At 25.1% G+C, this 26,543-nt stretch overlaps 1 protein-coding gene across 3 annotated transcripts; it reads right to left on the reverse strand.

The window, feature by feature from the left end:
- Window positions 1-1,744: 1,744 nt before the first annotated feature.
- LOC114119938 (sialin-like) lies at window positions 1,745-19,293 on the reverse strand. Of its 3 annotated transcripts, none has more exons than XM_050198271.1 (11): window positions 18,483-19,293; window positions 12,033-12,135; window positions 11,774-11,949; window positions 5,365-5,634; window positions 4,557-4,641; window positions 3,416-3,639; window positions 2,887-3,036; window positions 2,658-2,790; window positions 2,422-2,577; window positions 2,252-2,337; window positions 1,745-2,163 (listed from the first exon to the last, which is right to left on the reverse strand). In XM_050198271.1, exons 2-11 carry the CDS (start codon window positions 12,085-12,087, stop codon window positions 1,966-1,968), a joined length of 1,533 nt encoding a protein of 510 aa, XP_050054228.1. In that variant the 5' UTR covers window positions 12,088-12,135; window positions 18,483-19,293; the 3' UTR covers window positions 1,745-1,965. The 3 variants fall into 3 exon arrangements, with proteins under 3 accessions (XP_050054228.1, XP_050054229.1, XP_050054230.1); XM_050198272.1 differs by lacking the exon at window positions 18,483-19,293 and adding an exon at window positions 18,211-18,229; XM_050198273.1 differs by lacking the exon at window positions 18,483-19,293 and adding an exon at window positions 14,911-14,981.
- Window positions 19,294-26,543: the final 7,250 nt, after the last annotated feature.

Below are 26,543 nucleotides of genomic sequence, written 5' to 3' on the forward strand. Positions count from 1 at the left end.
GATGTTTGAAAATCATTGTTCGATAATTAAAATAAATGATATATCGGTGGAAAACCTGTTACCCGATACTATTTTATTAATATCTCAGAACATATAGTTTTTAAGAAATGTGTTAACCATACCACAATTTATTTAGGAATTATTAATATTAATTACTAATTAAAGATAACTATTAAATACACAATATTATTTTAAATTTTAGAAAATAGTTTAATAATAAACTAAGTTAGAAACGGTTTCTTTTTATTCCAAAAATAATAAATGTTTTTTCTCCTAGAATATCGGATCAATATCGCTAACGACGCTAAAGCCGATACTCACCTCCAATTAATTGTGCTTTTAGTCTAATATAGGTACCTACTCACATAATGTCATAACCGAACTAAAAAAACTCAGCAGAGTTTTAAACAGAATAAATCCATCATTAAACTTGCCACAGGTAACAACGTTCAGAAACAAATATAATTAATAAATATATCTACTATATAAATTATAAATCAAAGGTCTAAAACAAATGACCCTTATTCAAATCCAACGGATTTAATCCACAGTTTTTGACTGATTTGCATAAGCTTTGCTGTTTGTCAATAAATTCAGTATAATCTGTACAGTGTCATAAGCTACGCTTTACTTTTCAACACATAAATGTTGAATAAAGTTATATTCATGAAAAACTTTAATTATTTTATACATATTGTTGTCATTGGTTACAATAAGTAAAATAGTTATTACGATTGTAACTTTATATTATAATTTTAGACCTGTATAGTGTACATTATATATTTTTCAACCCAAATAACTGTGTTAAAAACTTGTACTAGCTGTTACATTTAATGGAATTTAAGAATGGGTAAATTATCGGGCATTTAATGTAACAGGCAATCCGACAATGTCATAAGTACTAACTTTAAAAAGGTAAAATATCAAAATGTGTTACTTTTTGACTTAAATAATTAAATATCACACCTACTTATAAGTACTTACTGATTTATTGAGTAGATAATCTTAAAACAATTACATAATAGATCACTGAAATATGAAAACTACATAATAGCATTTTCAACTGGTAAATTAAATATCTAAAAATAACAAATACATCATACATACATTTCGATAATACGATTGCAGAAGATAATATTCCACGCTATATAGGTAATTTATAACTCTCTTAAAATTGATTTATACATTTAAAATATGGACGTCAATTTTATCAACTATAAATAATGATTTTTAAAACATAGGTAATTAATCAACACCCGAACCAGGTACGTAGAGACACTTAGTCCTTACTCTGCTTTGCAACCAAAAAAGATTATGAATGTAACTTTTACTCATTACCATTTATTTATAACCATTTTATATAATTCGTACAAATTTTAAATTAAATTTATAATTATAGACTGTAATTTATTCTCCATTGTTACAATTTTATGTGCTTCAAATATTATAATATTAAATTAATAAATAGAATCAAAAATTAGCATACCTACAGCTAATCAGTGGCAGCGGGATATAGGACAATTTCAAGTGATTGCTTCATGTTTAATATAGGTGGGTAGTATAATTGTAATACCTCAATACTATAACTATCATAACAAGTATTATAATCAATCTAATCTATTATTATATTATTATTTTGGTTTAATGGTTGAATGGTTAATGGTAAAAATATTAAAAAATATACAATTTGCTTCAAAGAATCAAACTGTTCGCGCCACTACTGCAGTTAATTAAATACACAATATTAAAAAAAAAAAATGTTTCGTTTATTAGTCTCTTCATCAATGTGAATAATTTTATAATATTCCACTTGATATCCTGTGTTAGATATTAAGATTTATATAATAAATACTAACGTCAACGTATGTACATTGTTTAAAAATAAAAATTGTAATCTGTACATTAATAAACAGTGGTCATTTTATATTATTTTGTCTTTGTTCCAAAAAATCTTTCTTCATTAAATCATTGAGAATTTGATGAAGTTTTCAATGGCTTCATCGCTTCCATTTCGTTTGAATGAACACCATTTGATTCTTCTGCATTGGGTCCGGAATTCCACGATAACGTTTTCGCTGTTCCGAATATTAAAAATACCATAGCGCCACACATATATGTCGCAGCCAAAATCCAAAATACAATGCACCATTGCTCAAATGTTTGCTGCAAGTATATATAAAATTATACATATAACAATGATTAGTATTTAAATGTTAAATCAAAGTTTGGTGTTTAACATGTTTATACTAACATTGTTATTCGTTAGTTTTCCCACTATGTATGATGACAAGGACCCTCCAAACGAAGACAGTGTGTTTGCCATACCAAATATTGTGCCTGAAATATAGTCATTGCACATCCACGTCGTTACATAATTATTTTACAAGCTATTATAGTAAGTAGTTAATATTTAATACTGACCAGAAAAATTTGGAGCTATGTCCAAACCATTTCCAAGATAACCACCCGTCACAGCTCCGTTCATTGTCAATGCAATAGTAAATATTATTACCGACCACACTTGATTATCTCCAAGATACACTTGTAAGATCATCAAAAGTCCTGGCGTAAATACACCTGTAAATTAAAATTTTGTTTTATTACTCGAATTCACTATGAAACAAATTTTATAACAAAATCATTTGAAGAGAAATTACCGATAAAAGTAAAGATTTTTCTAGTCATTGTCTTTGATATTTTTTCAGAATTTAGTAAACGATCAGCAACTATTCCAGCAAACAACGCCATTACATATTTACCCAAATAAGGAAGACTAGATAGAAAACCATTCTGAAATTATGAACTTTATTAATATAACAAATTAAAAATAAACAGGAATACATGATGAATAAAACATAATAGTCATATTTAATTATATATGTATACCGATTTAATGTCATAATGAAGTAAATATTTCATGTAAGTAGGTAACTGATTGACAATAGTAAAATAACCAAAGACACTAGCTCCGTGTGTAATAACTATGGCCCATACCGGTAATGACGTAAGTATTTTTATCCATGGCAGTTTTTTTGGCTATAAATAAAAAAAAATAATAATAAAATCTTATAAATTACAATAATTGTAATTTAAACTTTTTTTAGTGTGTTTAATCGAAAATTAAATGAATATTATGTATAAGATATACAGAATATTATTCTTATCCGTTCTAATTTTGTATGACACAACTACACAAGTATAATCTATGCTATACAAATTTCAAGTATTCTTTTGTCTATAAAATAGTAAATGGGCTTGGTATGTAAATCTAACTGTATCAATATAATACAAAATGTATAGTATTATTATATTTTAATGTTATCATAAAATACTTGATATTAATTAACGTGATCAATCGTTAATTTTGTATTATTTCATATATACTAGAATAAATATTATTAAGACTCATTATTACCTTTGTACCAGGTTTGCTTTGCTTAGCTATTTCTGTTTCAATATAATTTCTTTCGAATTCGCTTATTCTAGGATGAACAGCAGGTGTTTCAAAAACCAAATTAAACCATAACGCGGACCACGCAAGACCTACTAGTCCCGTAATATAGAATGCCGATTCCCATCCCCATGCAGAAATTAGTATACCACAGACCGGTAATGTAATAGCTGCGCCTAAAGTAGAAGCTAGAAATTCCAATACGATTACAAATTAGATAATTATTAATAACAATTAAATAGATAGCTTAAATATAGTTAAGAATAATTTAAATGGTTTTTTTTTAATTTTTTTTTATATCGATTGAATAATTATTTTATACACTTAAGTGACATTGCCTAACATACAGAAAATGTATGAACATTGATGATAATTATAGGGTTCAAATTGTTTTTTTTGTATTATGGTATAATTTTTATAAAAATTAATAAATTTGTGACAAAATATCATTTATATCAAATATTTAGAAACAAAATACAATAATTCCATAATACATATTAGGTATATCATATACATAATTTATACATTTTACCTTTGATTATCATCAATGATTTTACAAACGACAATATTTTTTTATTATCTATAATCAGCTTGTTATTCAACTATTATCTGCGTATATATAAACATAGGTATAATGAATAATGACTAATTCACTACATATTTGTTTTTTAAATAATCATTACACGATTTAATTTTTATGCTTGATGTATAAAAATATTAAAATTCTTCCCACATCAATGTATAGTTTTGTAACGAATTTGAATTAATCAAGAAACGAGACTGTATAATTGGCAAATTAATTTTAGTGTCAGTATATTAAGCTAAATTTTTCTACATATACGATACTAAGTGCTTTATAATTAATTGTCAAGAACTTAATTTTTTTATGGCAGTTTAATAAACGAATAAACCTCATTCCTTTTAAAAATATGTAACGATAAACACTAAACAGCATGTTATAAGAACTACTACTAAGTAATTTCTCTCTATATATAGTTAAAAATGAAGAGGTATAAATAATGAATGATCATTAATAAAAAAAAAATATTTAAAAAATGGTATTATATATAAAAGCCATAAAATGTAAAGTTAAATGACATAATACCCATCATGTTGGACATGAACTTGCTACGTTCATTTGGTGGAATCCAATTGGCAGCAAGTGGTAATATAGCCGGCCATGTTACTCCCTGAAATACGATAAACAAGTAGAAGTTTCATGATAATATTATAATTTTATTATCATATTATAACAGATACTTTTTTTAACAAATTATAGAATAAAGTAATTAAGGAATTTTAAATCTACTGTTATACTTCAAAATTAATTCAAATCAAATAATAATGTAAAAATGTAAATTATAAATAATTTAATCAATCGTCTAGTTTTTCAAAACATATAATAAATAGCATAATTAAGCTCAAAAAACATTAAACTAATTTCCGTTTTATAAATAACTAGCTACCTATATTACACATCTTTGCCCAAGAAAAACCAACAAAACAATTAAAATATGGCAGTGTATCGGTGTATATGATATATATACCTACTTACTCATTAAGTTTTCTTGACATATGTAAGCATAATCTTTGAAACTTATGTCAAAATTCGTAAATAAAATGCACGTGAGAATTACTCTATACCAACCTATAAGTGTTGAAAAACAAAGCAAAGAACACTCCCTGAATACTTAGGTATAATTATACCTACAACAACTAGAAATTTTGTATGGTTTTTAATTAATTATATGAATATGTTTGGTAAAGAAAATTTTTTTCTTGTGTTAAATGTGTAACATATGTATACCTAAAATTAAAACAACCCGCTTCATATATACAGTTATTTATAATTAATATGTATCAATATTTTTTTTAATTTGTTTAATGTAATAAATATATTGAAAAACACTCACTAAAGTAAATCCCAAAAACACCCGACAAAAAATTAGGCAATATATGCTAATTTTTGCGGCCATAGGTGTTAATAAGGTAACCATTGATGCTAGCAACATAGAGTAGCCGAAAACGGGTCGAGCTCCAATCATTTCCGATAAACGACCACCCGGCAATTCCGTAAGAACATAGCCCCAAAAGAAACTGCCCAATATCATATTTTGTTCATACTCAGACCAATTAAACTTTACAGAGCCAGGTGGACTTGAATGAGTCCGAATTACGGTGGCCTGAAAAAAATTGAAACATTAATTACTCATGGATAATAAATACTAAAAAAAAAAAAAAATTGTTATCTTCCCTAACATACCTGATAGTTTTTTTAATTTATACTATAAATAGAATTGTTTATATTCAAAACTCACTTTTCAATCATTTATAAAAACATATAACTGATTTACTAGTATGTATGAACTGCATTTTAAGAGACGAAAACCAAACATTGGTGTGACATCGTCATGATAGTAAATTGTCAATTTATCAATTTTAAATTAAAATCTAATTGTTTTTAACTGGGTCTCGTAAATTTTTAATTAAATTAGTGTCATGCATCAGTGGCAGTTTCGGTCATGGCCATCTGTTATTACTATTATAGGCGTATGTATATAGTCAAATACTATCGAGGAACTGTTAAAAATCCAAGTAATTATTACTATACAAATTCTTGAAAGGCTCTATTTCACACTCCTTTATATCCCTTTTTCTACACCGAACAACAATAGTTACTAATAATTATAATTTTTCACGATTGAATATTACCTATATTAGTACAAATTAACCAAATATCATAACGCGTAATATTCCGAGAAATATTATATTACATCAAAATAATATTATAATTTAAATTATATTTTGTAATAAATTCATAAAAATAAAGTTTAAGAAATTAGCATGGTAGTAATGTTTTCTTTTCCTATTTTATTTATGATGAAATAATTTAAATGCCATATACTAATATGTTTTTTTTCCGAAACCGTAATGAACAACAAAAAACTGTGTAAACTGTATGTCCCAGTAATCTTTGTAATATTTTGCAAGATCAACAATGATTTTAGTAACCATGGTAATGCATGTCAATATGTCATGACAGATGAATGGGCACAATAATATTTAAAATATAATTTACATAATTTTAGTATAGCATGATGTAATTATTTATAATGTATGTATATGAAAGCAATATATTAAATTAAATTTTACAATTCATTTAGAAAATCAAACATATTAACTCTGAATAAAATAGAAAATAACGGTATTTATTATAATATACATATGTATATATAAAAAAACCTGATCCTTAAAATATATATTACATAATTCACTTGCATATTCTCGAAGTATCGGGTGTTATGATAATTTATAGAACATATTTGCACTAGACGGACGAAAAAAATCTGGTTTTAAAATTCTACGTAAGAGAATATAGAGTGAAACAAAATAAAAAGTCACTAGTTTAGGTTTCATAAAAATGTATGCTGTTATACTTTATAGCTATGGTTTTACTTTTACCAAAACAATGAAATAAGTGGTAAATACCAAATAATATAAACTATATATCCCCATCCTACTTTATTTATTTAAAGTAAGATGTTTGAAGATTAATATGTAAATAAAAAAGAAATTTTTATAGCTATAAAGTCCCAAAATTAATTATAAACAATATTTTAATTACGCGTAACATCTTGTTTAATTTTAAAATATGTATGAAAATAAAATGAGTTCTAATCCATTTTTCACATTAGTAGGTAATTGTTTGGTAGTTACAGTTGTATTCTTCTATAGTTATACAATTTAAATGCATTTTGCTTAATATGTATAATAATAAACAATTTACCTGATAAAATAGTAAATAAATTATGACATTTTCAATACAAAATATGAAATAAACATAAATTATACTTATTCAGTATATCTGCAGTAAAAAAACTCTTGAAGACATTGTTAACATGTACCTAGGATTATTTAATAAAGAATAATGCAATATTTAATTATTGCATATGAAATTTTAATTTCTATAACCATTGTTCTAAATTAAGTAATTTTATGATTTTATTTTTGTTTTTTGTGCGATCATTACAATATTTAAAAAGTTACATTTTAAGTAAAATTGATCATCAAGTTGTAGAAAAGTAATATAATTGTATCAATAAATGTCCCAAATGAGAGAAATTAGAAAAACTGTATGAAATTATAAAAAAAAATATATTATTCCAGGCTTTAAGTATACAATTAGAAAACATTTAACATATCATTATAATAGTTTAAGATTGAAAAACATAACATAGAATACCTATCTCAACATAATATTATTGATCATTAAGTAATAATTAATTAATGTACTAGGTAACGTAATTATTAAAAGATATTGTAGACTATAAATGTAATTTATACCGATATCAAAACATCGAAGGTCATAATATTGGTTACAATCGGAAAAAAACCTATTAAATCAGTTGTAGGTATTATGGTTATTAAATAACTTAAACTATATCATGATCTGATGCCCTAAATTATTATTGATAAATTATAAGCTATATTTTCACTACCTCGAGGGACTTAACCTAGTAATTATAAAACATAACAAATTTATATTAGCCGTAAATAATTGTATTAATCATTTAATATAAACAGTTAAATATATACAAAATATACCAGAAAATTAAAAACATTTAATTATTTACCCTAAATATTATATATTCAACGATAAAAAATTCACCTATCTACTTATCATTACGTTGAGCGTCCTCGTAATGAATTCATAACAGCATAATTTTTGTTGTACAAATTCGTACATCGTCAATGGCAGATTCTAATATATAATATTATTATCTTATATATTATAGCAATATAGTATTCACTAATTATATTACGGTTATTTTGTATTGTACGATTCATTTATGTATGATAATTATGTAACATCATAAACATATATTGATTAATGAATATGAATATAAATAAAAATAATAAATACATGTATAAATACTTATATAAATCTAGACTTCAAATTTAAGATTTACTGGGAACTGAATGGTAAAAAAAGAAATTAACTTAAGAAAACGATATTTTAAAAATTCATCAATTATTATTCAAATTGTTTACATTAATCAATTCATTCAAAACAAAGAAATTTTTATACCTCAATAACTATAATTAATAGATATTTTATGACGTATTCTTATAGTGTAAGGAATGTATTTTTTAGATTTTTGATAAATGAAAAATGTTTATAAAAATATTTTAATTCTTTGGAATTTTCTACTTTTTTTAGTTTTTTTTCGATTAATGTACAAATCATTTAGTTATGACTGTTATGAGTAAAAAATCTTAATAGTTCAATATACAAGATTTACCAGTTTTTTTACACTAATAAAAAACATCGAAAATACAATTTTATTTAAGCATTGCCATTTGTATGCAAATTTTGACAAAAATTGTCAAATCCTGAAAACTCGCATATTTTTATTTAACCTAACTGAGTTTTTAAAAATTTTCCATACAATAAATAAAATTAAAAGTGTTTTTAGAGCAACATTGATTTTTTTATGAGCGTTTGAATTTCAAATTCAAAAACATAAAAGACTTATTATATTATACTTATTTTTGAAAAATTAAATTTATTAAATTTTTTCTACACATGCACGGTAAAAATTAAAATCATTATCAAAGTATTAAAATATATTTTTATAAGATTCATTTTAATTTTAAAATATTTGCATGAAGAAAAATAATCGAATAATATAGATTATATTTTAGGCATAAATGATGTACTGATATATTTGTTATTTAAAATAAATTATTTATATCAAGCAATTTAAAATATGCATTTATAATATACATATTTAATATTTATATATACCTATATGCGTGTGTATATTAATTTATATTTTTAGCATACCTAATTATTTAAGAACCAAATTGTACTTTGATCTTAATATATATCAAATCTTTGATTTATCTTCAAAACATTCTCCAAATTACTACGACGTAATTTAATACGACTTACACAATTATACATAGTTTGGTTGTTTTATACTTGGTATAATTTAATAACTAACAATAGATAATATAACATAACCATTTCCTGTATCAACTTTTTATTGCATAGCTTGATTTGGTTTTGGATTATTTTAATCTAAATTAAAACTCTAAATATAGAGCACAAAGATGCTAAATATTTTTAAATTTATCTAATTTTTAGCCTTGCGAAATCAAAAAATTAAAATATTACAGCTTTATGTCAGTAAATACCTGTTGAACAAGGAAAAGTATCAAGTTGCCATTTCAATAAAAGAAGGCTAGGTTAGGTTAGGCTATTTTTTATAATAAGAATTTTGACGTGTGTGACGTAGAAAAAATAAAACCTTATAGATATCATATAGCATTTTACTGGTACCTATGCTCCAAAGGTCTATCCATTTTAATTACCATCATTAATTGAACGCTGAGTAGTTAGTCCGTAAAATGTATTATAAATTACTTCATTGCAAAGTGCAAAGGAAATTGTCCTATTGTTATATTTTCATCCTTGAAACAATCCGATATTCTAAGAATTTATAATATCACATGTTATAATAGTTGTTGATTTAATGTTATTCAACAAATCTTAATAAATATTCGTAATTTTTTTTTCCAAATAGGACAATAACTACTGATTATAATAAATAATCAACTTACCAAATTCAATAATGAACATAACATACCTATTAGTTATTTATTAATGATTACAAATGGACAATACTCCAGTATTTAAAATAATATATTAATATTATTTTAAATATATAATAAATTAAACTTGTGATTTAACGAAAATCTCGGTAATTCTATAACTTTTCCGTAACTATCGTTCCTTTGAAAATATCGTAATAATATATATATAATATACATACATAATACAAATATGGAAGTAACGAACCTCGATTTAACAAACTTTTTTTTTAGTCTCTTGAAATCCATTATATCGCGAGTTATTTTAAGATATTTTAAAATATTTTATGTACAGTTCTATGGAAATAAAACTAACCTCATAAATCTATAGCTCCAAACACAAATAGATTTGAATTTAAAATATATTTCGGAATCCCATCACGAAGACTTGCTTTCCACGAATTTGTTGCATGTTTTAATTATCATAGCACTTCCAAGATTTTTTTTATCTCAAGAAGATACAAAATTGAAAACCCAATAAAAATTATTTAAATATTAAATAATTAATATTTATAATCTTAGATCATAATGCTATACATTTAGATCAAAAATACATATTATATACTCTATCCTACGTTTTATAAGCTATTTGCTAGTAAATATGATGAATAATACGATACAGTGTATAAAGTATAAAGTTGTTATAAACTTATAACAATATTCGTATGAATAGTAAATGCTTTTAAGTTAAACACAAAATTTCTAAAAATCTCGATATGACAATTACCAATTATCATATGTATAAACATATGATACATTGATATAATATATTAATAATAATATAGTTATTTTCTTTCAATATTTTTAAATACAATTTTGTAGAATCAATAACTGTAAATAATTATCTGAAAATAATCACTAATCAGTACATGTATTTATTTTAATGTTATTGCACTTTATTTAAGTAAATACAAAGTAAGTTGAAAGTAAATACAAAAATTACCCATACTAAAAATTATTTCACTACAAATTTAGTTAAAAGCTATATTTATTTTATAATAGTTTATTATTTTAACTTAGAGTCAAATTTTATTTTCTTAATAAATAAACGATTTTTATAAACAATGTATTATTTTGTTAATAAATTAATTGAATTTGCAACGTTTCTCATGTTTTCACAGGGACTGCAAAAATAGATTCAGACTTTAATAATACCGTCATAGAAAACCAATGTTTTTACTTTGGTGCGCTTCCAAAAACTTTTAGATTTGGTGCCAATGATGTAAAATAACTGACCAACAATATGTTGTCATAAAGTAGTGAAATTAAATTCAAGGGCAGTGTTTCTCGTAATAAACGATATTTCAAAGCAGTATTATTTAAAAATACTAATTTTTTTTTTTTTAATTGATTTTTAACTTCGGCGATAAGAGCCATTAGCTTTACACATTATATTTTTCTTATATTTTATTTATTTATAGATTTATGGTTACAGTTTGATTACAACAATACAGGTGGACTTTAAAACTTATAACTATTTGTTTGTTTTTCTATTAAATGTATTTCTCCATTTCCTACACCTAAAATCATATCAATATAAAATATTGAATACGAAATTAGTTTGGTACTTCACTATAATAGGTAATATTGACAAGACTTTCAATCGATTCTACGTGAATCAGTATAATTTAATTAACCCATGAAAATAATAATAAGTGTACTTACATTGGTATCATTTAATGGTGAAATTGAAAAATTAGTAGCTTGTTCTATCGAGACATTTTGCTTATGGTTAGGTACCATGTCTACAATAGCTATTGTGAAGTTTACTCGTAACATATAATTGACCATAAATCCAACTAAAACCATGAGATTTAATATTCTTGAACAGCTCATTGACCCTATATAAAATTAAAATTTGTCAACACAAGCTGTACATACGTAGGTATAAGGAGTATCGTACTATAACATCTAAAATACTTACGATTTTGTTTAATGACCAATCCGGTCTCCACGTTGACTGGTTCTTCTTTTTTCATATTTTTAAAGTTACCAACTTTTAGTGTAAAAAAATGATCACCTTAATCCTAAAAGTATTAAATATTTTTTATAATTACAAATTATATTAATAAAATTAATAAATTATATGTTTAATATTTAAATGTATAAGACAAATAATAAAATTGTGTAAATATACAAATACGAATTTAAGATTGATATCGCTTAATTCAATTTAAAAATATATTCATAGATATTTTTGCTAAGCCTAACATTTTAATGCATCTTATAAGTATATTGTTTATATTTCAAATGTTGAACTTTGAATGATCTAAAAAAGTTTATTTTTATTTTTTTACTAAACATACCGAACTATAATATGAATCACGATCACGCAGTATCATAAATACGTTATAATTAAATAACAACATTTTAATATTACACAAGTAACGTAATGATATTATAATATCAATGAAAGTTATACTAGAAGTTAAAATAAAAATAAATACAATAAAGACAAATTATATTAATAAGACATCATGAATGACCTTGTACATATACGTACTATAATGTACCTACTTAACTGAAGTTAACCCTTTTATTTTTAAAAATTTCTAGCACGAAAGTACTAGACATGCAATATAAAAACTTAAGATTTATTTTATCAATAAAAAATAAATTAACATTAAAAAATTTAACGAAATCATTAGAACAGAATCCAGTTAAAATGACCAATATCTTCTCAAGATTTTTCATTTTTTAATAAAAATTATGTTTGTATAGATAAACCTTATTAATATAGTAATACTAACTTTAAATCTTATCTTAGTATTAAATTGTTAAATTATATTCAAGAAACAAATATTTATTTTAAATTAATTTTAAAAGGAATTTTTTCATGGATTAAAAAACAGTTTTTATTTAGAATATTTTAACCAACGAAAAAAATAGTCTACTATCAATTGTATTACCTGCACAATTTATACAATATTTACATACAAGTCATATATTGTATAATATATATGTATTCATTATTTGCTAATTTAAGCTATACGAGTATATCAATCGATAAAAGAATTTAAAAAATTCAGAATCAAACTAGGTATTTAGTATGAAAGAAACATCGGTAACATGAACATCATTCACTATTTCAAGTTCATTGTTGAAAGTCGATACGTCTCGGTAGTACGAAAAAGCTAGGTCAACATACACTATACTCATTATTTCTATAAGTGTGTTACAAATTTAATCAATACAAATTTAATCTAATAGAATGTATCACAAAGTAATCAAAAAATTTAAATAAAATACATAGCTCTATAATATTGTGATGATATATTAACTACATACATCTTTTACACTTTTTGAGATTCTGAAAAATAAATTGAAATTACATTTTTTTATTAATACAATTTCTAAAATGTCTATTAGGGTATTTTCTCTTTTAAAATTTTATTTTAATTAATTGAAGCCACAAACCATCGCTAGTTTCATCCGTCATCATAATAAGAAAGTTACTACAGTTTTTACATCAATTTGAAAAGAAAATCCATGAATAAATCAAAAATGTAATGAAACATAATATTGTTTACCAAAAAATATTAAAACATAAAATAGTTCATTGGATTTTCAACTAAATTCTAAAAATTTTATTTCATGCATTAAACGTTATATTAATAGCTATATATATATATATTTATAATAATTAATAACATTTATATTAACAAAATATGTATATTTTATAATAAATAATATTATTCGTGTAATATATTGTATCTTTAAATTGTTAGCAAATAAATAATATAATTTTAGTAAGTTATTAAAAAAAAAAAAAAAAACAAATTAATAATCATATTATACATAGGTAGCTAGTGCTCTAAAATTGATCAGAAAAAAAACTATCAAAATAGTTTAATTAAATTATATATATATTAGATTGAATGTATATAAAAATTAATATATTTAAGCTTAACTTTAGTACTTACAAGTGCGTGTTACTAGACTGTATTATGCGAAAATCTATATTGTCGCGTATAATAACAGTGTAGGTAAACTACTCTTTAGTACTGTATGATGTTTATAAATATTTATAATATTATTTATATATCTTGATGACAAGTGTATTCAAAATTCAAATTATTAAAATATTTTATTGAATATTAACTTGAGTAAAAATCACTGTTTAAAAAATATATACATTTGATTACCTAATTTATTAGTGATCGAATTTCGAATAACCGGTAACACAATGCAAATTAATGATGAATAATAACTAGCACAACTGTACGTAAAAAGGTAATATACACCTAAATATTAAATCAATATAATATCGTAAATTATCCATATTCTAATAGGTATATAGATTTAAGAAATAATTGTTCTCTTTAATATTAGTACCTATAATACTTTAATACATAAAGAAATATAAGCTGCAGAAATCATAATATTGTATCGATATAGGCATATTAGGTACCTATTAATACAATTATTTCCTTAAGTAGAAAAAGAGAAAGGAACAATAATAATTGATCTCATCTCTGTAAAAAAAAATCAACTTTTATTTACGAAATGTCAAGTAAATTTATTTTATAAAGAAATTAATTTCAAATAAAAAGAAAATGTTGTCCTCATATTTTAGTTTTGGAGCTAATATTATTATGTAATACTTTCAAAATAATAAACAGCTTATTTGTACATATACAAATATAATGATTGTAATTTTTAGCATAGACATACAATTTAAAATTGTTATCTGTTGTTTTGTAGATAAATTTAAAATAAAAAATAATATTCATTATTATTTATAAATTAAGCACCATAGTATATAAACTATAGAATATATTATAAAAAAACATTATCTGTACCAAATTATGAAGCATCCGCGATGGACTATGGTAGACTATTCAAGTGATAACATCGATATAAAAATATGAACTGTATGATTAATATTTAATTCTCACAATATTATTTACTATATTATTCAACTATAAACAATTTACTGTTATTATAGGTACTCAAAACAATATGATAAACATCTGACAATAAATAAGCTAATTTTACGATTTTCATTATTTTAAATAAACATTAAATTATATAATTCATAAAAGTATTAAACTACAAAAAGTAACATAGTAATAACAAAAATAATTTATTTAAAAAGTTTGACAATATCTAATAAAATAAAATATTATACTATCCTCAAAAAATCTGCTTTTTATGTCAAAAATAAATTTTTTTTGCCTTTTTACGATTTTCCTTGTATAATTTCCTTGTAATAATAATATAATTATGACTATTGTATCCGCATATATGTATATATTTTTTTTAAATCTATATGTACACTTATTTTATATTTTATGTGTGATTTTAACATAATATAATTTCCTAAAAAATAAAAATTAACGCAATATTGTATTTTGTAAAAACTTCAATTCAACTTTAACGTATATTAAAATATAGGCAACAACTATAATCAAATTTTATTTGTAAATGGAATATAACAACCATATTTTTTCCTTGACTAATCTGTGTAAATATCACTTCCAATATAGAAAAATGCCAAATTTGAGAACCACCTGCACATACTTGATTTTAGACAATTTTTCACGACATTGAAGACAACATTTTCCGTAACTTATTATTTAATATATATTTACATAGTTGTGCATATTTAACCAATTAAAAATAATTCAATGCATAAATTATATAACATTTTGTTTATACAATCTTAAGTATATTTGAGTAGTTTGATTAGATAAGAAACATAAACTGTATCTTTTAATGCCGTGATACAGATAGCAAAAATATAATTTATAAAATAAGGTACCTAACTAAAATTTCCAAGTTCTTGATTTCATGATCAAATACACTAGCTATACACCCAATACACAAAACCTATAAGATTAATTCCATTAGAATAAACATTATTACCAATAGTAACACTTACACTTCATATTAAAAACATTCTGGTAATGGATAACTGATAACTTTTATGAATTAAAAAATTATAATAAGAAACATTAAACTAAACAATTATTTAAATATTTAATTCAAAAATAATTCAGTAAATAAAATATTTAATATAACATTAAAAAAAACACTGTAAATATGTATTTAATATAAATTAATAATAAATTAAAAATTATACTTTGAACTTAAATTGTATAGGTTGGTATCTTTTATAATGTAGATTGTACATCAATCTATAAATATTTTTCATTTTTAATTTAGTTCTACTAAAGCTATACCTCCAATTATTATTGGATTTATTTAATTATTATACTTATAAAAATGAATAAAATTTTTTTTTTAATTAATTTAAATTAAAAAAAGAATATTATTTATCATGTATTCCCCTAGATTTGCAGTAGTGAAACTGACTATTGCCCGAAAAAAATATTTTTATACATAGAAAACAAACTCTCTACAGCCACTGAAGTGATCGGTGCATACTGCATATTTCATAACAGAGGTTTCAAATTACAACACTAGATCTTAAATTTTAAAACGATCGATATCGATGTTATAGGCATACTGACCGTATAGGTACTGCAAGATTTATTATGTAAATCGATAATCATAGTCTATATACGTTTAATATATTAAATGAACAAGCCGATAACGAAAACAATAATAATACAATAAAACCATTTAGTCCGCATTGACATTCTGGGTTTTTACATTTCCTATTAATTGATTTCTTTTTATTACAATAGCATAATAAACATATAAAAAATCCACAGTTGGAATTATTTTAAAAAAAGCAAAAAAAAAATGGTTAATTTGGAATCAGAATGCGACGTAAAACGAATTTATGAATAAAAATTAGATCTCTATCTTATATATAAAAGAAGAAGCATATGCTTTAAAAACCAAGCCCTAGTTGTCACCATTGACTTATACTGTCTAAAATCACGTGTACACACCTGCACACGTTTATTAATCCATTTATATTCGATTTTAGAAATACCTAATTGTGTATTTTTTATTGATTTTAAAGAAATATTTACTTAAAGTTTTAACATTAGACATAAGCATCTATATTGTATGTATATTATTGTAGGTAGCATCAAATATTTTTATAATAGGTAGTATTTCACAATAACAATTGATTCCCCGACCAAATTCTAAGGTAAAAAATATATATCTGCATCATTTTGTATACATGGTATATTGATAAGAATGTATATAATATAATACATTAATACATACATATATAGCTGCATAAGATATGTTAAAAAAATAAACCTTTAGAATCATAATCATATAAATTTCCAAACTTAATCTAAACTTGATATTATAATAATAAATACATGCAAAATTACCCACAATAGTATTTTTATAACTTTTTTTTAATAATCCGTGACTACGATAATTATTTATTCAAATTTATAAATAAAAAATATAAAATAAAAACTTTAAAATAATAAAATGACTATAAATACTGTTAATAATGTATTGTATAAGGTAATATAGTAATAATATGTAGGTTAGATGTTTTTTAATATTATTACGACAGTTATTATTATAAGGATTAACGGTAGTATCAAAAACATTGGTCACCTCCGAATAGGTACAAATAATTTCTTCTCATCCACAAGAAAGAGAGAAAACGAAAGTAGGTAACTAGGTATATAAATGTATGTAGAAAATACTTGAAAAAATAGCTTTTCAGAAATTTATTATAGCGGTATCTATAAATATATTATACAACACAATAACTGCAACGATATTAATCCCGTTTATATTTGAATTTATTTAAAAACTGAATAAACTATTTACTATACCTACTATATAACTACAAAATAAGTATTTTATTACTACAAAATATATTTCAATATTTGTATATATTAAACCAAATACAAATGTTGCGTTTGAAATTGACATAGTTAACAAAAATCCGTTACACATTAAAAAAATATTATTTTTAAGTAGGTATTTACTTAATTACCTTTTAGTAAGTACAAAATGTCAAAATATCAAATAAAAGTACGTATAGTTTAATTAAACAATAATAATATACCGAGGTATCTACTTCATGTTTGGTATTTTCCCCGCTTATTTACATTAAAAACCCAATGTCCTAGTGAATATGATAGCTCTGAGAAAACGCAAAAAACGATTGGTGTTGTACACTTGTATTATGTATATACTATACAGCTTACCTCTACGCTATTAGTCGACTCACACGTGTTGCGCGTTTTTATTATTAATTTTTTTTAATTTCCCGTATTTTATATTTACAAGACGTATTTACGGAGATATTACGTTTATAATCGGCGGTCTACGCGAGTATATACGCTATTATTAAACACGCCACGGAGAAAAAAAATACTACATATATATATATATAATACCTACGTATGTATCATATAATAATATTGTACTGATAGATTTACTCAAATCAAATCAAATCAAATCAAAATATAAGACTCACGGTTTGTGTAACTTGGACCCCGATCGACAGTGGATGAGATTGAATATAAATATAAATATATAATATTATAAATAAGAAAAAAAAACTTTAAAAAAAAAAAATTAAAAAATATTATCACAGACGGACGGACGACTACACGCGCGCATACACGTGTGTTCCACGCAGCGACGTACGAACGTAATGTGTAGGATTCGCGTCGGTAAAGACGGGAGGTTACAATGTGTATATATATATATGATTATTATTATTATTGAAATGGACGACGACGACGACGACGACGACAGCGGCGGCAGAGACGATATTAGTAGTACAAAAGTGGTCGGCAAAAACCACTGGGGAACACACGCGCACACTGTAGCGACAGCCGTCCTGCACTCTGCTACAGGTGCGTGGCGCGAACACTACTCTGAATAATAAATTTTCTCGACGGTCGTTACATCGTCGAATGTCGGACGGGTCGAGAGAAGACGACGACGACGACGACCGCGACGGTAGCGCGGCAAAAAAAACAAATGGTAAAAAAAATTTTTTTACAAAACGCCTCGACGTCGGCGTCGACCGTAAATAGGAATAACGATAAACTGTTATATCGTTGTTATTGTGTATCTTTTGTAATTTTTTACGATATTATAATATCGTAGGTACTCGTAAAACGGCGCAGGGTCGAGATATTATATTATATTATTACTATCGTGTATCGCGTGCGGAACAAACGGAACGAGCGAACCTCAGCAAACACCGCACGTGAAACCGGCATTAGGTAAACTGCCGGAGTCGCGCGCGCGCTCTCGACGAACAAAAAATAAAATACGATAAAAATGAAATAACGAAATAATAATACGGTCGCGCGTAACCTAGTCGCGCGCGTGTCTTCGGCGGCGTCCTCGGCACTCGAATCGTCGGCGGTGCTCGCGCCTCGTGTTTTCCGCGACCCAGAGACCTTGTTTTCAACGATTGCACCGTCGTCGGATCTCGGTCCGACTGTTATTTTTCCTTTTCGATTTCCTGTACACGTATTTTCGTGTTCTGCGATACGGAATCTAATTATATTGTTGTCAGAAAACTGTGGTATATACGAATATTATATGCGTATAATGTATAATGTATTACCTATGAGTTGATGATTTTTTTTTATTCTACGGCATAATATTATGATATTTTTATAGATCGTACTCAGACGTACTACAGTTATTATCTTATGATTAGTGGGTTAGTGCACTATACCTATATATAGTGTAATACGCATATAATAAACGTACAACGATAATTGTGTTTACACGTTCTGTGTATTGCGATACAAAAGTCAATAAGGCATATTTTAGGAGGGCGACCGCTCAAGCGCTCAACGCTAGTCCAACAGTTGAACAGTGCGCGTAATATCTAACTAATAGGTATAAAAAAATAGGCTTTGTCTGTTCTTCCCCACGGCGACGACTGAGCGCAAAAGGTGTTTTTAATATTTTCGATGGTTACGTAGATATACATAAATATTCTTCGCTGCTCGTTGAGACCAGAGCATTTCCTCCCGTTTATCGAATGGTTCGATAAGACGAAAAGTCCGAGGATAAAAATGATACAATCATTAATATACTATACACATTGTAGTAGAAAATTGCAATTTAGTCGTATACTATAATAGTCAATAAATATTCATTGTTATATTATGTAGTTAAAATGTAAGATCGTCATTCATAAGGAAAAGATACACGTGTGTTTTGATAATGATAAAAATAGAATTAATTTAATTTTGTTTCGTGATCATTTCAAACTATGCAATAAAAATATTTTTAATAACTTTCGTAATCTTTATTCTTTGGTGTAATACGTGCGATAAAATTAGTAAAAAGAATTAGAAAATCATAAATACGCCCTAAAAATACACACTAACGGTTGGTGACTAACTCCATTAAACGGCAGTGTGGTGAATCCGATAAAAATATCGTTTCCTACATTTTGTTGGTACGCGTATAATATACCGACACCAACCTGTGTGTGAGTCCAACAGGTGAATAAACGACGACTATTAATAATAATTGTACAACGCCGATCGATTTCTACCAAAGGTTTCGTGCGTAACGATTAATAAATCGCTTCTATAAAGATACCAAAATATGATATTATATACGATGTATTTTGTACGCGGGCGGTGAACTGCGATCGCACAAAAAAAAAAATACCGACAAACGATGAATTTCTGTCACGTGCAGACCGCGACTTGATGGGTCATTGAGACGGGTAGGGCGTTGGCGGCGGAAGAGGGAACGATAAGGTTCGAGTGATCTTGTAACTCGTAAGTACTGCCCGTGTGTATGTTTTGCTGTACGATATTTCGAGCTAAAATATTAAATATTTTTATATTTCACGTACATTATAATATGTTATCATCCATATACGTTATGCATCATATATTATATTCGTACTTATTACGTGTGTGTTCGTGTGTTCATTACTATAACGACACTGTCTAGAACGCCCACCGCGTTGTACGAGTGTTTACATATTATTATATTTAATATTTTTACACGTGCGTATTTATTCCATGTGTATGAGTAATGAGTGACAGTTTTTATGCTTTGGTTCCCCGAGGTTGGATTAATATGTGTACGTATTAAATACGTATTTCGTCTAAAAAAAGTACTACGTAATCGATTTATTTTCCTGCCCTGCAGTTTCTAGATGACTCCTATACGATTCCCCGAACTACGAAGCCTCTTATGTATTTTGCAAATAAAATTGTTATTTTTCAACAAATGTAGGTATACTGTGTTACATAATATTATAATAATAATATGATTGGTATGTATTTATAATTATTCATTACCTACTATTTTTTTCATCGTAATAACATACTATGTTAGTATGTAATGAGTAATGACTAATGAGTAACGAGTAATGACTAATAAGTAATAACTAATAACTAATACCTATATATACTAAATAGTATTCATAACTTATGGTCACTACTTACTTATACTTTTAATAAATTAAATAAATTATTTTAATCATTGCATGCACCCAAAGATCAAAAATTAAAAGTAGGTAGATAAACTTACTTACAATTTTTAAATAAATTATTTACTTTTGAATATTACCATGAAGGTATATATATACCACATAATTATTAAATTATGAGAGTCCGCCAACAGTTTTTCACTTCATGTGCAATTAGATAAACCATAAACATAAATGTGTTGCAAAGTATTTAAATTATCGTGATGTCTTTCTTTCTCATTCAAATAATATAATATTATTATCGTTGAAAAAATTCTACGTACCTAAGCCTTTTCCGGATAATTCAGACGCCTAAAACAAGTAAAACGAGAATAGTACACAATGCAATATCATATTAATGTTATTATTTCACCCTTAATTTAACACTCATTTTCAGGAATTTCTAATGTGAAACTTCTCAATATTTTCTATTTTAATCGCCTTAATATTATACTACGCTAATTTATTTTTGTACGAACTTGTATAAACGTATAGATTGTAAATTTTCATTAAATAAACAAATTTTTTTTTTAAAAAAAAACTTTTTCCAGGTTAGTAACTTATTTCGACTTCTGAAATGTCAAATCTTTAAATTATTTATTATTCATATTTCATATTTTTGTTGATTAATTTTTATTATAAAATAATATCATATTACACTTAGATTAGGAGGTAAATAAAGAATTGAATAATACGCGTGAAAATTATATTAATTATATTAACAATTAAGTCATAAAATTATACAAAAATAATTATATACAGTTCAATCCCCGAACATATTACTGTTATACCTTTCACCTATACATCAAAAAAATAAAATCTCTAAACTATCTATTAAATAGAATATATAATTTATTTTAATAAATATAGTAATATATTTGATTTGTAATTTTAAACGTGTTATAAGCCTCTAAGGCAATAGTGCGATACCTATATACATATAATATTAAATCTATAAACCTATCCTATAAAACCACTGATTCCAATCCACAACATAAAAATATTTACACTAAATTGTTGTAGTCTTTAAGCGATAACTGGGAAGGATCGTTTTCTGTGCACACCATAATTGGCTATTTACTTCAATTATGATTATGCTTACGATTAAAATTCCTGCAGAATATCATGAAAATAATTTTGTATTATGAGTTATGACCAATGAAGAAGAGGATTATGAATAAGGGTTTTTATATGGGCATACTTATTTTATAATTAAATACAATTTACCTAAATTAAAGACTACAGTTCATTATAAAAATTATTTGACCACGTGATCCGAACTTACTTATAACTTATAAAATATAAATATATAATAATATTTTACTGTCTTTTACACGCGTTCAAATTGAACATTGAATTTTTATACACTTTATTACTTTTAATATTACTTTTATTTTTTTTATACTTTCCATATTCCAATTTGATTGCTATACATGCAAATTTAATTAATTAATTTTTTTTAAATATATTTTTCCTATTTTATTTTATTTTATTTTATTATAAAATAAGTATAGATTTACGATTAACGTTCATTACATTACTGCGATTAATATAGGTACCTAATGTGTTATTTTACATATGTCGCATCCACTTGATGAAATTATCCATTTAATGAAAAGTTATACAGTTCATGAAATGGAAACCGTTTTTTTTTTACTTAGTGAAATGATTAAAAATTTCATTAAGTGAATTATATTTATTTTGAAGTATGGTTTATAGTTTGTTCATATAATAATACAATATACAACCAATGATAGTACCTATTATATTAAATATACATCACATTTTGTTTCACCTATTGCCCATTGGAATGGCCATTTGATGAAAAACATTGCACAATATCAAATTTTAGTATCCATTTCGAAAAAAGATATCCACTTAATGAAATTTTTAGTTATTTCACTTAGCAAAAAAAAACGGTTTCCATTTCATGAACTGTATAACTTTTCATGATGAAATGGCCGATTTCATCAAGTGGATGCAATACTTATACACTTGCATAAATGGTTTTATTTGCTCAAAAATCATTTAAACTCGGACGGCACAGCGCAACTGGTGCATAGAAAACTAACCGCTTGTACATAAAATAATGTTAGAGTTGCCTGCTCGCGAATAGATCTACCACACGTCCGCATGTACACCAAAAATTACCGTTTAATATTTTTGAAACGTCACTTTAGAAATTCGAAAAGTTTTCAGAGACCTTCAAATATACATGTGTGTATGTATTTACACAAATACATATTTATCCAAAGAAAATTTAGGCAAAATCAAAAAATATAGTATATGTAAAACTCATTTAATTACCAATCAAAAAATTTAATGACCAAATTAAGTTTTTCCACAGGCTAAATATGGTTTACTCGTAAACAGATAATCATGATATTATTTTGTGTTGGACAGTCTTGGGAAAAACTATAGCAGCTATCGTTTTCTCAGCATCCATCACGCTGTCCGATTCTCGATCAAACCGTTTTTGGCGTTCCCGATAAGATAGGTATAAAGTCTTATACAATAAGACATTCTAGCGAACTACTTAATCTGTTTCCCGGGAATTTCGTCAAGGTAAGATGCACATCAATCGTCAATATATATTCACAGGTTTCTCGTACGAGTCGTACTATACAGTTGCATTGAGACGCCGCCACTACTACCGTTATTTAGGATTTATTATAGTTGCACTATGCCTCAGCCTTGATCTAAAAGTCACATGATCGTGCCAAAAGAGAAATAGAAAACACAATCTTGTACTTTTAATTGTTTTAAAAACATTTAAATTAAAGTATTGTAAATAACATTTAATATAACTTTTATTACCTATACTAACAAAAATATTTTAATGAACAAAATATAATCAACAGAGTAAATAATTATTAGGAAAATTGCATCATGATGACTAACCATTTTTATTTTTATTATTAAAAATGTATTTACTATCTACTTTATTCAATACAATTAGTATAATGAGTACAATGAGTATATTTGAAAAATGGTTATTGGCAATTGGTAGAAGAATTTTTATTTTTTAGGCAGGCACTCAACAGTCAGCAGTGCCACCCGACTGGATACTTTTAGGTATTATTATTTCCTTTGTTCTTTTCTTTTTATCTTAGTATAGGTCTCTAGGCCACTGTTTTTTAAGTCTTCTGCGTACAATATCAGGAAGTAAGATGGAGAATAGTTGTTTGGTTAATGAGTGAGAGTTAAAATGGTGTGATATTTTGTGTAATAAAATTTTGCTAATTAATTAAGATTAGGAATTTTTAGATCTTTGTGAAGATTATTGTTTGTAAAATGCCAAGGAGAAGACGTAACTTGTCATAAACAAATGGAATGAAACGCTTGGAGCATTTTAGTCGTTTTGATATTAAATGGCTTTGCAGAATTCAATAACTGAATACCTGACGTCCAAACTGGTCCAATTATTTACTCGTATTATTGACTATCTAATTATTATTAAACAATAATAATTTATTATAGTATACAAACTGTAAACTTTCAGGTCAAATAAAAAACTATTTTATTTTAAAAGTGTTAAGTGTATTAAATTAAAAGATGTAAAAGCGCCAATAACAACTTTAAAGTGCGACGAACACGCCTCTGTTGTTAATATCTATCATTAGTCATAATTATTATTTAATATTACAGCCTATAGGCTATTGGTAAGTTATAAATATAAATTAAGATTACTGTTGTACCTACCTAAATACTAAATGCATGACTGAATGCTCGATAAGACTTGTTTTACTAATATGCAAAGAAAGTAACTGGTTCTAATAATTTAAAAATGAATGTAGTTCCTCTTAACTTAATTGCCTATAAATAATTGCAACATACGATATCGATCAATAATTCTGGGAAATTTTCGTGACTTATTTAAATTTATTTTACCTATCTATAGTTATACTATGTTACACTTATGCACAATGCAGGTAATATCTATTTCACCATCTACATAACTACTTATGTTTACAATTACCTACTTTTAAATGGATTTCTATAATCATAATTCATAACTATATCCAGATAACCAGTATCTATAAGTACTAGCTATAAAATTATCAAAACAATAATTATAATCAACCTAATTTTTTAACGGGTAGATCGAGTGTATAGTGATTAGTGGTATACGTACGTCGTACATGTTTATCACTTTAATGAATTTAGTTTTACTAAGTTATGAAAAATAAAATAACTATACTTCTGCGTTTAATTATTTTTATAAATTTTAAAATTAGCTGAAAAATGGTACTAAAAATAATATTTTTTGCAAAACTAAAAACAATAATAAATTGTCTTTTCGTAGAAAGTAAATAAAATTGGAAAGTATTCTACCTTCCCTTCGCATTAACCTAATAAAATACCCTTTCATTACGAAAATAATAATTATTCTGTTGTTTTATTTAGTCATGTTAACATTTATGTAGGACAGTAGATATTAAATGAATCAACTATATACGTCTATACCTTATACCTAAGTATATAAAATACATATTATACAATATATATTAAAAATTAAAAGCTTCATAAAATTTTTTTTTTTTTTTTTTGTAAACACGTTTCTTGTAAACCATTGTAAAACTTTGAAAAATCAACTTATATCACGTTCTTAACCTAAGTGCAAAACTGCAAATATTTTATTGATCCTACATGTTTATATAATATATAATTTAAGTAAATAAGTATTTATGTTTTAAAGATCTTATTTGAATTCTTACTATTTGCCTAACTTTAGTGGATATATTTATATTACTAAATTAATTTTATAATCAATACAAAAGTAAAATGTATGTACCTAATCCATTTTACAGGGAAATAACATAAAAATATTTTCTGTATAAATATTATCAAGCATACAGATATTGTCTATTCAAATAAATATTTATCTTGTGTAAACTACTGATTTTTTCAAACTTTTTATAAAAACTGAAATAATTATTTCAAGTAATAAAATACACGAATTGTGAAAATAATTTATAATTAATTTATAATATTTATTAAATATAAATCATGTATTGTATTTTTAAGTTGTAAAAACAATAGATTGTATTAATAAAATATTTTATTTAC

The sequence above is a fragment of the Aphis gossypii genome, chromosome 1 (genome assembly GCF_020184175.1).
Source record: "Aphis gossypii isolate Hap1 chromosome 1, ASM2018417v2, whole genome shotgun sequence".
Taxonomy (NCBI): Eukaryota; Metazoa; Arthropoda; class Insecta; order Hemiptera; family Aphididae; genus Aphis; species Aphis gossypii.